Source organism: Saccoglossus kowalevskii, chromosome 2 (assembly GCF_978046115.1).
Source record: "Saccoglossus kowalevskii chromosome 2, keSacKowa6.1, whole genome shotgun sequence".
Lineage (NCBI taxonomy): Eukaryota > Metazoa > Hemichordata > Enteropneusta > Harrimaniidae > Saccoglossus > Saccoglossus kowalevskii.
This window is the reverse complement of record NC_140642.1, coordinates 30,230,675-30,244,902: the sequence shown is the minus strand read 5'-3', so window position 1 is coordinate 30,244,902 and position 14,228 is coordinate 30,230,675. Positions and strand designations below refer to the sequence as shown.

The following is a 14,228-nucleotide window of genomic DNA, read 5'->3' as shown; positions in this document are numbered from 1 at the left end:
GATCTAAAATTGGCTGGTAATTCTGAAAAAAATGATTTACATGTATTTGAAAGGATGAATTGACCACCAATCTGCAAAATATGCTGATTGGTAGCTGAGCCAGCCAGCCCTGCACTCAGCCTTTTGCTACCTTTGCTGTGGCTCTACCCTATCCTCGGGGGCGGAGCTACGTCACAGACGTTCCACGTTGCTAAGACGCGTACCACTGTACCATGCATTTCTATGGGCTCTGTGCGCGCTGCTGTGGAACGCCGGTCGAGCCGGTGAAAATTCGAGAAAACAATACAAACTCAACTTTGAAGTAATCCCGAACAGCCAAATTTATATATGTTACACACGTAGGGCTAATCTTTTTACACTGTTCAGAGGAGTCTCAACAATCATCCCAAAGTACAGTTTTCTGCGAGTTTTGGGTCTTTGTTTTCACCGCCGCGGGTTGCCAGGCGGTGAAAATGCCCGGCTGTCCGCCCCCGAGGATACAGGGAAGTAAAACCTGCATTGGAAGAACACTTCACACTATTACTCAAGTCCGTAATAGAGAACCCGCTACCTGGAGAATTATCTGAGGGAGAAGATGATGCTGGGTCTGTGACTCCACATAAGAAGTGGTCATTTGAAAATGAACACAACAGACTGGCTAATGAACTGCTGCTGGGCAACTCGTTCTGGAGGCACTTGGGGTCCAGACATGCACATTAAACCTGATTACCGTATTAAACCTTGTTTGTATCCTTCACCAATCTGAATGAGCTGTCGATGCAGTTTCCTGCATGTCAAGATCAGACAATGTGCAACACAACTTGCTACACAGTCATCAATAACACTACACCAACTGATGAGCTGGCTGTGAAGAGTCTGTTGCCACATGCAACACTTGGACTCGAGTCAGACCTATTCAGCTACTCCAGTTGGACATAGAAAAGTCCCTGGGAGATCCAATCCCACAGGGTAATCTACCTGGACCTTTTCGTCAGATTACCTGATGAGTGTCGGGTAGCCCTGTGGTGAAGGACCATACCTGACCACCTGTTGATCAGGATGCCCTCCATTCTACCTCATTCAACCATCTCATTTGTGACATACACTTTGGATGCAGGTTTGTGGGAGCACAATTCAACAAACTGTCTCTTACTTCAAGGAGTGGGGAAGGAGAGACAGAGTTTCTGCCTCTCTTTCCTGAGAAAGTCATTGGTCATCCATTCTCATTGCATAATCAATAGCAGATTTTAACGATTGCATGTGTTTTTAAGTCACAGTGTCAAATTGTACCCACACTTGCAAAAATAATGAATTTAAATACTACCGATACTGAGAAAATAGAAAAACTGGTTGAAATGTTTGAAAGCTGGCTGCATTATTGTAATCAACGTGCTGATCATGTTTACATATGAAACGATTGTAACAGCCACCTCTGTTTTTGAGTACCGCCCTCTAATGATGGTAATATGTTGGCTTAAAGTTAGTTACCAGTGTACCGGTAATTACAGAAATGTTCCTAACGATATTGATTTTCATTATGTGGGATATGCTCTGAATTTCTGCCACATCTATGTACTATTAAAATGTATTATGTTCATTTAAGTATAAACATTTTGTAATTATTTGTTTTTGCACATCTGGTTTATTATTTAACCAGCTGTTACTGTTTTATTTCAGTTTTGTTTAAAATTTTATTGCATCTGTGTATATATATGTTTTGGCCATTTGTGGTTCAGTGGTTCATTTATATAATCAGCAGTCCCTGTATTGCTCTACAATGCACTGTTTTATACATACAGTATATATATATTGAGACAACATATGCTATTCCATTTTCATAAAATCTATTGTATTCATATATAGATATCCATGTAGGTTCTTATGTTTAGTAACTAGGCAACCAATAAACAATTCATAATTCTTCAAATTTGTGTATTTGAGTCATAATCAATTAGATTGTGTGTTCTATGGATGTTGTACCAGACTTTATGTACCAGTTTAATAGTGTGTTGTTCTTGAAGCAGTTTGTTTTTACTTCATGTCTGAAATGATTTTGTTGGTGGATCTTACTGACAGTGTTCATCGTTGTATCTCGGACATACCTCATTTAAACGTGGTATTATCTGTATTCATGGAGGTTATTGATGCATGTCATCTATTTTTGTGGTTTGATTCAAAATTTAGGAATAAACCTACCTATTTCAAAAAAGCAAGACATGATATAAATAAAAATATATATATATATATATATATATATATATATATATATATATATATATATATATATATATATATATATATATAAAATATATGTTTTTAAAATTTTATGACAACTATGCTCTGTTCTCAGGGTTTTTTCAGAAGGAGTGTAGAGGAACGTAATTGTGGTGACTACAAATGTAAGAAGTCTAAGTCCTGTATTATTACTAAAGATACCAGAAGTTCTTGCCAATATTGTCGCTTTCAGAAGTGTTTACAGGTGAAAATGGATAAAACAAGTGAGTATTTATATTTTATCTCGGCACTTCTACGTTTTGTTTAATTTTACGTGAACATTCAAAGTCAAAGTACTTGTGTTAGAATTCGAATTGGTTGTCTATATAATGAAGTAACACATTGTGTAAGGCTGAAAAAAAACATTATGATTCTGTTCAGTGTGCGCACAAAAAAAAAAAAGTGTGAACTGTTTTTTTTTTTTGTCACTTATCTCGCTCCAACACAGCGCCCTCTGTTGATGAAGTAATGACACCTTCAGAATTTGTGTACCATAGAATATGTTTGTAAAAAAAAAAGAATTGACCAGAAAGATTTTTTGAATTTGTTATGGTGCCCAAAGTGTATGTCATGGGTTAAGCAGTACCTCCAATCTTCTTGTTGGCTTTTCTAGACTAAGACATACTGGTAATTTTATAATATGCTGTTATCCAGATAAAAAAATTGTGGTCACCAACTTTAACATGTTAATTGTTGAATGTTACAAATGTGTGTGTGTTTTTTTCTTTGCTTTGTTTTAGAAATCCGAATGGGGAGGCAACCAAATCATGTGAAGCATATGATCCTGTCAAAAAAGCAAACTGAAGATGGTAATTACTCATTATATTTTCTTTAAACCATAACTTCTTTTGATAGGTTGTATTTAATGCAATAAACATTTCATAGTCTTTAGTAAACGCACTATAAATTTGTAAGAATATGTCATTTCAAAAATAACAAATTGTGACATTATTCATGTTGTTAGTTTCACTGGTAGTTTTTCTAAGAACAAGGTGTCTAATATAATTTTTTTTTTTAAAAAAAACACATTTTTTTTTTCATTTACATTGAAATTGAAATCACACTTTTAGTGATATCATTCAGCATTATGATTTTGTTGATATCCTCTTTGACCTTTCAGATTGTCAACTCGTGCATCAAACATATCATGGCAGTGGTCAAATTTTGTTCAAGCAACCAAAAACTATTACTTGTGATAAACCTTAATTGAATCATGCTCACTTTACATATTATTACCAACCAAATGGTGATGCTTATTTCAGACCAGGTCAATGAGTTTTGATTTTGGCTCCTTGATACATAAATTAGTACTTAATGGTTATTGTTGTTAATTTATTATATCTAGCTTCTCTTAAAAAAAAAGGGCAGAATTTTACATTGAAGAACAAATTGGAATAATGACAATTGTAAACTGCAGTTAGATACTCATAATTTCCCATTATTATTTCAGGTCCTACATCACCAAGCAACAGCCTTGGATCTCCCCAATCTAACTATTCACCAAGTTTTTCAGAAACTATATCATCGGTATCATCACCACCTTGTACCTTGGATCTTGACAGCACATCAAGTCCACCTGGTGCAGATTCCGCATTTTGCCCTATTTTCCAGCAAAATGTTACTCAGGAGTTATACTTGGTGAAAGCAGAGAACTCTTCCTGGACTCAAAGCCCCTCTAGTCCCAATGATTGTCTGTATGACAGTCATTGTCATCATCAGCATCAATACTCTAACTCCTCGCCATCACCAGTATCTCCACTAGATAAAGATTCTGCACTCTCTTATTCTGATACACTTCTACAAATTGAAGACCTAGCACTCGTTGAAAGCACTCCATATATCGAACAAAATTCACCCATGTTGGCGAATCACATGGCTGGTTTTATTGAAGAAATTGTAGATGCCTACAAGGAACTACATACAATGTATAATGGGGTAAGAAAATCACATTTCATTTTTGACCTCTGTGTGAAGCGCATAATGAGTCTTTGCAGTTACCTTGTCTGTGTGTCTGTGTCAGCTTTTCTATAGACATCTCAAGAACGAATTATTGAATTTCAATAGTTTCCTGCACATTGCTTGAAACCTAATGAGTTTTGGATTGAGATTTATGCATACTTAATATAAAATTTGCATAATTAGCCAGTTTTCAACACGTTGCAGTAAAACTGGGGATAATAAGAAAGACCTACCAGTAATTAAGTTAGTACAGTACCAAAATCTTAGCTAACTTTGTTTCTTCTGTTATTGTTGGGGTCAAAGTCCCTTTGGATCCTTGAACACTGTTACCCACAGATTTCTGAAACTTCGCAAGCATATTGGGGACTATAAGAACTGGGCACATAACTTTCTGAATTGTGATTGGTCAACAGTTTTTATGGCATATACGTGTACTACCATTTATGTACAAAAAATATAAGCAATGTAAACTTTGATGATCACATAACTTTGGTCACCATATTAGTTTTTCAGTGAAAAATAGCAAAAATGCTAAAACTGTTTTTCTACAGAATGGCTGGACTGTTTGACTTGACATAAGACATGTGTATATGTATTATAATAATTTGTTTCCAGCTGGGTAGAGTACAAAAATTATCAGTTGGATGACAATTAAGCTTTTCACCACCAGACTTTCTTGCCCAAACAATTCTGCACTTTTTTCTTATATTCTTCACTATTTTTGGAAATGAACCCTAATTTTAGAGCCAACAGACAAAATTTGAGTCACTTTCAATTTTTTACTCAAAAAAATTGGCTGTTTTTGTCCTAATCTTCTAAAGGAAAGTGCAGACTATAAAAAGGACTATTTTGAAAATTTGTGATGAAAATAAGGAACTGGTGGTGAAAAGGTTAAAAGATATTCTGGGGGATATTCCAGAGAGGTGATTAGTACATATATGTATATGAAAAACATATATATTGAATACTTGTACCAAATTTGCATTAGGCATTTTCTGAAATGATAACACAAAAAAAAATGAGATGTAAAATAAACTTAAATTTGGTTTGGTGTGGTTCTCCATCAAATATCAATATATTCAACTTCCTTGAAACTATTATTTTTGACTTCTTCTCGATTCTGCTTTTTGAGAAGTCTTTGCCCTATACTGACTAAACAGCTGCTTTGTTTATTTATATGGTAGACAGGCTGTCACAATTACCAAGGAAGTGACATTTGTCTTTTTACTCATTCCTTATCTTTTATTTCAGAAACCCAGACTTAAAAAACACATTGATGTTGTGAATGTTTCAAACTTATGGGATAAACTGATGACATCATTCCAGAATAATGTACATTCATTATTGGCTTTTACAAAGAGGATACCAGGTAAGTGTTACATCGCAAAAGGAATTAGTGTGGAGAGTGTTGGAAAATGCTTTTAAGATTCTTGATAAAACTTGTATTATCTTATTTTCCATCTACTATTAATAGTATTACACCATTTAAGAATTTTTTTTATTGAATTCAAGTTTAAATTGAAATTGGTGGAAGAGAGCAAAAAAAATGACCTACAAATGTTGGAGTAATACATACACTAACATGCAATTATCTAACAGATCCTTGATACAATATAACATTTATACGCAACAACATCGCTATTACCGGTAATATACATCATTTGATTGGCTTCTGTAGAAGTGTTTGCCGGCTTCATTTTTTTCTCTCTTGCTGTTCTTTCATTGTAGGCTTTCGTTCCCTGCATGTTGACGATCAGATCATCCTAATCCAATGTTCCATATGTCAAGTGTCTTTGACCGTATTAGCAGAAGACTTAATGAATACTGGTCGTGTATACAGTTGGTCCTTGGAAACAAAAGAAGAACTACAATTGTTAAAGGAGAAATTTGATCCCTTCAACATATTTCCGAGTCGTATTGCCCTAACTGCCGAAGAGTTCAAAGCAGTAGATCTGGATCCGACTGAAATCTCGTTGCTTACTGCATTACATGTAGTGTGTAAAGGTATCAGTCTTATTAACAATAATGTAGAGTTAGGGTGCAAGTATAATCCCAACAACCCTCCACCTGATGGTGATTAAAATAATCAAAGGCTGTTTAAGTTATATGTTTGTCTTTTAAAACATTGTTACTTGCTTGTATAATATATATATGAGGTAGAAATGTCTGACCTGGTTGTTGCTCTTTTTTTTCCTGTGGTTACAATAACTCAAAATGTTTTGTCCAATATTTTTCAATTATTATATGCCAGATTGGAATCGGCCAAGTTCCATTTTTGCATATATTGCCTGTAAAATTGTCTTGATGAAAATACCACAGTGTGGTTATGACAATTCAAATAATTTGTATCTAATCATTATAAACTTGACAATTTTAGCAACCACTGTCAAATATGAAATATCATTTTTGATGTGACTAACCTGTATAATTTTCAAGAATGGCTTGAAATTTGGCTGAAATAAAACATGATAAATAAATGCTGAGAATGAAGCAACATTTTTGGAACTATATATTGTGAAACCATTGTTAGTAAGGCTGTATTGTGGGTCTTAATGACCAAAGTTAAACTATAAGCTGATAAGTCTCCAGTTTCAATTTTTAATTGATTTTGAATATTTCATGCCTGCAAAACCCTCATCACACAGAAGTCCTATCCAATTTTTCTTTGATTGAAGAATATTGAACAATGTGGTTAATATACTAGTATTGCTTTACTATTTGGGAACTTTTTGGGACCAATATTATAATTAATTTTTGGTCAAAATTTTTCCAGCCCAATTTTCATACTGCCTGATATCATTGTCATGTTAAGATCACCTTCCACTACTTATCCGTCACTAGGGTGAAACAAACCTGTCTCACGATGGCCTCAAACTGTGCAATGTAACCTACATCATCATCAACGCCTTGGGTTAAATTTTTACTGTACACATAGTATTTCCTCCCAGTCTGGTTTATTATGTTGCTATCATTTACTTGTCATGGATACTGACATCAGTTTCTCTTTTTATTCCAGACAGGTCAAAATTGAAAGATCCAGAAAGTGTATACAAGATACAAAATCAATTAAACGAAGCATTGGCCATCTATGTTGCAAGTAAGTATTATCTTTCACAACCTTGAATTGATCTGTTTAATGTTGTGTATATATTTGTTGCTGAGCTAATCAGATCTGCATAGTGCTGTGGTATGTCATACTGGGCAGAATAAACTTTTCATAACTCATAACAACAGCTGTTGGTTACTCGCATATCGAGGTGGAAGTGGCACGTGCCATACATTATTTTGTATCGGGTGGAAATGTAAATTTTTCTTGTTTTGATTTGTTTTTACAATTTTTATTTTCTCAAGTTCGTGACATTGGTACGAACAACAATCGATATAAATCTGTTGTAAGCTTATTGAGAAAACTGAAGAATATGGAAGAAAAACATCACAGCTGTGTTATGGTATGGAGGAAGACAATGCCACATCTGCAGTTTCCAGCCCTCTGGACTGAAGTGCATGAAATGGTACTGCACAACGCTGAAGACCTGCAACCAGGGCAAACAGAATTTCAACATTTTAATAAAAAATGAATGAATTATGGTGTTTCATTCGTTAGGATTAAATGATTAGATTCAACGAACCAACAATTCTAATTTTTAAACAGCACTCGATTTAATGAATGATAGAGAGTCCTGCTTCCTTCCTTCTTTTTGTCTTCGTAGATTCAGAGGTTATCACTTTACTCTATTTTACAATGAATGTGTCAGGATGGTTTGTATACTGCCCTCTGTGGCAGGTATGAATTGTTCTACTAATATGGAAGCACAAAGGGTGTATGCTAGGCTTATAGTCAACAAAACCTCTATATGAGCTTGTCAAAATGATATTTTTTAGCTTTTTAATGAAATGAATTCTGTTTAATTAATGTTGTGTGAAGTCATTGTGAGTGATGATATATACGGTATATTTTATAAATAATAAATATAATTCAAAACGCTATCTATCATGGTGTTATTAACTTGTCAGAAATGTTTTCTATTTTTAAGCACTACCTTTTATTCCAATGGAATATTGCTTTTCAACACATGAAATGGAATATTACCAGGTTTCAATATTTGCATACATGTATTATGTGTATTTGTAGCAGTGTTACGACAACCGTGGTCTTATCCAAACGTTATCAAAATGTGCATATCAACTGACTTTTTTTTAATAGCAAGTGTATTAAAAACTGTATTTAAACTGTGATAAAAAAAAATTACACCCAAATATTTTCTGTTTCGTAAAAAAAATTTGCATATATTGTACTATTGTACTATATTTCTTCTTCATTAAATTAAAAGTTTTATGTTTTGTAAGGAGTTTAAAAAGAACTCAATATTGCAGTGATTTTTGTTTGTGCATGTATGAAGGGAATGATTGCACCCTGATAATTTATAATTGTGCTTGAAAAATCCACTGTCCAACCAGGTGTGTGATTGGTCATGCTGTTATAATTTTAACTAATATCATTGCTGAGTGCACCTTTGACCTGTGTCTTCTTAAACTTAACCCAGTAATTGAACAATTATGGGTGAAAACACACTTTGTGTGACATATATGGTTTGGCAGGGAGTTAAATTTTCTTGTAGCATTGTCAATACCAATGAATTTGCCGACACTAAAAAAAACAAGACACTTTGGAGAAAGTCCACAACAGTTACTGGCCCCTGAATCTGATTAATTTAAAACTTCGTATTCACTATCTTGTATGGCAAAAATGTTATAAAATTCACTTCTATTGATAATGCTATAATACAATACTAATGTACTTAGTAGTAATATTTGTTTTTTGAGTAGCCTAGGAAGTAAACAATTTTGTTTGATCTGTGTTCTGCAGCTTACAGTGACTGTGAAATAATTGTTGTATGTGTTTATGGATGGCACCAATTAATAGCATAGTATTCAATTCATCATTGAGAAATAATCCATTGAGTGTCTATAAGATATTTCTAATATATTTGTTCACATTAAGTGATTTTAGTGATTGTTTTATGTTTAGTTTTAATGTGTTTCATATGACTGTGTGTTGCGTATGATTGTACTCAGGCAAACACGCAAATGTAGGAAATACTTATACTCAATTAATTGAAATGCTAAGTGAATGCTTTCACTTATCAAAGTGATCTACCCCATGTTATGTTACTGAGAGTGCTGGCTTATTGTCATGAATTTTTACTGGGTATTAATTTGTGACATTTATTATTTTTGCTGTGCTTTGTAGTTCTATTTCTCTTTGTTTTTATTCCCTTGTTAAATAAACTCATTGTTCACGTGAATAAAGATGTATTTCTTTTATCACATTCTGTGGTCTTATAAATTGTATTGATGCTGGTATAACAAAATTCATATTTATGGCAACTCTTACTCTGCTAGTAGAACAATCATTTTATATTAAAGAGATTTTAATCTATTGTCTTGTGTTTCTGTCGTTATTTGTTGAAGCAAATCCAATTTGATTGATACAGGGTATAAGTATTTAATATAAAAAACTGTGGTAATAAATAATCTAAAATGTGCTGTTTATTATGTTGCAGTAAATATGTGTATTTATTTTTAATTGTCCAGATGAATTCAATTTCTGCTAATATCACTTGTAATGCAAATGTTGGCCCAATCATTTTAATTTAATTTAAATTAGTAAGCAATTCCCCTATCAACAAATAATTTCCAATTATGTGGCATTACGAGATGTTACAGTAGAGTTCTAAAATTATGTTTGTTTAAACAAATTCGGTGTAATACTGCTTTAAGCCTGATGATATCTGAAGCGCCCTCTGCCGACAAGATGAGTCAAAGTGGTTTCAGGGTGACAGCAGGTTAAATAGTTCCCTTGAGACTGAGACAGACTTGTAGACTGCATAAATCTTGTTTTATTTTCCTGATAATTTTTGCAGAATGCTACATTGTGTTACTTGTTCGTTTTGTTCTTGCTGTGCTGTTCTTTTCAAGATGGCTGACACAGCCAAATAGCAGAAAAACTGAGAAAGATGTTTCGTCCACTCCAGTGTACACAGAAAGACAAGAAAGAAGAAGCCTATTCTGAATCCAACACCAAAACCCAAGCAAATTTGTTAACAAGCGTTGCCGTTTATTTCCATGTCGTTTATAAGTCGCCTAGGATCAATTGAAACGTCAATGGTCAACACCGTCAAGAAGCTAATGCTAGCTGTTATTATTGAAGCAGCGCTAAAAAGACAGTAAAGAGAATTGCGATTGATGATATGCATAGGAAATCCCCTTTTCGCAGAAATGCTCTAGTTTGCTCTAGGATTAGTATGTGATCAGTTCAAGATCTGCTTTGTCAGACGCTTTTGTGGAATCTGACATGTCGAAATATGAGGTAAGAAAGACAACTCTCTGATAACCTACAGAATCGATAGTGCAAATTGGTGAGAATGATACCCACCATGTTACATTTTACAACTTAATGAGGAAATTCTGGATTATCATGCCATTGCCATTCAACCACAGTGACCGTTGATTCTGGTGCCGAGAAGGTTATTAAATTAGAGGTCTATGTCATACAGCAAAGTGTGATTATTATTTTCATTCACCCCAGTCAGCAGCAACAACAACAACGCCTGGTTACACTGGCTTTTCCATGCTATAAGGCTGCAATGGATGAGTACTTTGCTACCTGAGCCTGCAGTTGAAGTACTATTGAAAAGATTGGTTGGTTTCTCAACATCAACCACAGAATGTACAGATCGAACGATTAGGCTATTGTGAATTCCGATGTTCTTATAAATTGTCCTAGAACTTGTTGACCAAGAAGGGTGCACTTGCCAAAATTTTGTAAATGGCACGATTTCAAGCTTCCGGACCAAAACAACTCGTTTGTGAGAATAATGACTATAAATTCCAAAAGATCAATGCTCATGTACGAGTGTACTGCATTTGTAAGAATTGTATATCATATTCCATTTGAAAATAGGAGCCTTGGTCTCTTTCCCAGTGCGAAATTTGGGAGTCGAACTATTAACAGTACTCGTTTCAAAAGAAAACGAATTTGCCCTAACTATATATCTTTTCAAGTCCTCGTACTGATTTGAATATAAACCCTGTCTGCTGCCTTGACATTATATTTCGAGGCGAACTTTATATCCCAGAAAGCAAATAGTGCTCAATTCGGGTCAACAAATCACTATGGCACATCCAAACCAGTCGCATTTGCTCAATTCCTCTTGTTTATCATTGATGCAAAAAGATGGAGCGAGGATGCACCCTTGTCTAACACACATTGGGACAAGTAAAACATTCGTCATTCCGTCGCTGCTTAGAACGCAAGATTTAACTTCTGAATAGATTTAGAAACGTAATTTGTTCATTTTGGTCATTTCTCTGACATACTTGACCGACTTTGCTTAAATGGTACAAAGGTAAGACATAGTTGGCCCCATATGCATGATAATCGCCTGTTTCAGGAGACCCGAAGACTTTATAATGATATGTACTCAGTGAGTCAAACCTACGTCTAGGTTTAATAATAGAAGCCCATCTGCCGGGTTATTTAATACATTTAGCATTAATGCATACGTGTGTCTCGTTTTTGTCAATCTATATACATTCATAGCGGAAGTTCTAAATAGTTATGACTATGTCAACGCATAATGTTTCTACCGTGTGTCATAGTCCCTGGTATATCAAAGGAAAAGGGTTGTGTCATTGCCAAGTCCCACCACCGCAATTTGTTCTACCGCTACCTCCAGTGGCACCTTCAGTCGACGATGAGATAACAGCCCTATATGAAGGTATAAGTAAACCGTGCTATGGGTGTGATAACGTGTCCAGTCTATATACTATATATATGTAACTATATACCGCCTTATTGCTGTAATTAATAGTAATATTATTTATTCATTTAATAAATTCATATAATACGGTAAGGTTATTGTAGAAATCAAAATGTCATACAGCTACATTGCCTACATGGCGTTTCAAGACTAATGTTATTCTTATACTGATGTTTACAATGTCATAGACAATGTGGTCGTAACGATAGGACAATTCGAGTCACACACAAGCACCGAATTTTCCGAAGACCCAGATTTAGAGATCATTTACAGTACAAGTAAGTATATGTTCGTATCATGCACTCATTTGTAGATATCGAAGTATTCGCGATCGTTAATTAGTAAAAGCAAGGGAATGAACGTAATGGGTGACAATATGGAATGAAATAAAAAACATAATATATTGCTTATTAACAAATTTGACATTTTTTGGTTTTGATGATCTAAAAATGAAGTCAATATCATCATTGAAATAACTCGGATCAGTAAGGTAATTATAATAAAGTGTTCAATGCAAAATGAATGCAATGTAATGTTCAGTGACTAAAACTTTATTTTATAGTTGTTGAAATGACGAGCGACATAGGGACTGGAGTAATTAACGACACACATGGTAGGTATTTCCACTTTAATTTGGGTATACTTCTCTTTCTGTTACACTTATGGTGCATTGTTATTTTCAATTACTCAAATAATTATTGATATAACTTGTAGCTTCAATTACTCACATGAACGCAAATATCATGAATTAGTGCTTAGTAGCTGATATGTTGTTCCGTAGTTCAGCAAATATCACTAATGTATGTTTGCGAACACACGACTGGCATATTTAATTCCCACATTGTGCATTTCAGATTCTATTTCCTGGATATTTTATATTATCCTTGCATTAATTATAATTGCGGTTGTAGGATTGGTCATCGTTTATATCTTAAAGCGAAGGTAAGTAATTTTCATTTAGTATCTATCACAAAGAGGGCGCTTTAGTATTGTATATTCAATAGATCGTCCTATTGTGTAGATTACGTCATGTCTGCGGCTATTCAATCTACATACTGATACATCTACATTAATATCGTGACAACTTGCATTTATTTCCTCATATGTTTTCAGCGGACGGTAGACAGCCTATTGAAAAAAGCACGATCCCATCGACAATAGGCTTAAAACGTAGCATTTCCGGGGGTAATTCTATACAACTTGGTTTATTTTCGAGAGTGGAACATTATTATATTGGTCCAAAAAATCATTGACGCGATTCCTTATAATAACAGACAGGAAACATTCTACGAAAGTGGCAGACAAGTGAGCATACGCCCTCAACGCTGAACCAAATGTGTCTACCTGCCATGTTCATATAGATGTTACACCTTCATTTTATGTGGGAACTTATTTGAAAAAAACACAAATATTGCGTTATATTTTCCTTCTGCAATTTGAGGTTGAATCATCTTTTTATTATATGTTCGTAATCAGAATGTGCAACGGGAATTATAACATATTTAAGTTCAGAAGAAATACAATCGAGGCGGATGACTGTGGAATTACCGTTACAATGGAGAACATGAATGATACAGCAGATGTTCACCTGGACACAGAGGTCACAGCGCAGAACAGTGTCACAGCATAATGACAGACTTCGGAAATAACTCAATGCAACAAAATATGCACGCCATGTACTCATGGACAAGCGTTAATTTGTTAAACTTGTAATTCGCGTTGCTTTGTACAACTCGCCAATAGCCTGATTATGTAATAAAGTTTAGTCTACAAGAAGTCGGTCATTTAGTTCTCAAATCATCGGGTAGTCATTTGTTCAATAATTAAAATCCCATTCAAATGATACATACATAATTGTCAATAAGATACCAAATTCCACACTATGAATGTTGGTAGATAGCTGGAAATAAGCGAGAATTGAGGAATTACCAATACAAAACACAATACTAGCAACTACGTCACCATTGTCCGAAATAAATACAACATTATAACAAGATAAATAATACAAGAAAACAGACGGATGGGCAGATGAAAGCGAACGTAATGTTCATTTTCCCTTACCGAGAATATATAATGGAACAGACATTAAGATATAAGTATTCGTATGACGAAGAACGTAAGTAATCTCAAACGTGAGATCAGAACACTCACGATCAGTCAGTTGACCAACACGAGATACAAACTCTTATGGGC

At 34.4% G+C, this 14,228-nt stretch overlaps 2 protein-coding genes across 3 annotated transcripts in view; both read left to right on the top strand.

The window, feature by feature from the left end:
• LOC100378019 (putative nuclear hormone receptor HR3) overlaps positions 1-9,653 on the top strand; it is a 40,569-nt gene extending 30,916 nt beyond the window's left edge. For both annotated transcript variants that reach the window (XM_078009601.2, XM_085494153.1), the window contains 7 exons: positions 2,330-2,477; positions 2,994-3,062; positions 3,704-4,188; positions 5,464-5,581; positions 5,941-6,216; positions 7,229-7,309; positions 7,564-9,653. In XM_078009601.2, coding sequence (XP_077865727.2) covers positions 2,330-2,477; positions 2,994-3,062; positions 3,704-4,188; positions 5,464-5,581; positions 5,941-6,216; positions 7,229-7,309; positions 7,564-7,790 — 1,404 coding nt within the window. In that variant the 3' untranslated portion in view covers positions 7,791-9,653. The remainder of the gene's footprint in view (positions 1-2,329; positions 2,478-2,993; positions 3,063-3,703; positions 4,189-5,463; positions 5,582-5,940; positions 6,217-7,228; positions 7,310-7,563) is intronic.
• Positions 9,654-11,777: 2,124 nt separating this feature from the next.
• On the top strand, positions 11,778-13,811 carry LOC144352776 (uncharacterized). Its single transcript, XM_078009617.2, has 5 exons — positions 11,778-11,993; positions 12,224-12,313; positions 12,598-12,648; positions 12,890-12,977; positions 13,512-13,811. The coding sequence occupies exons 1-5, from the start codon at positions 11,834-11,836 to the stop codon at positions 13,663-13,665; spliced, it is 543 nt and encodes a 180-aa protein (XP_077865743.2). The 5' UTR covers positions 11,778-11,833; the 3' UTR covers positions 13,666-13,811.
• The last annotated feature ends 417 nt before the right edge of the window (positions 13,812-14,228 follow it).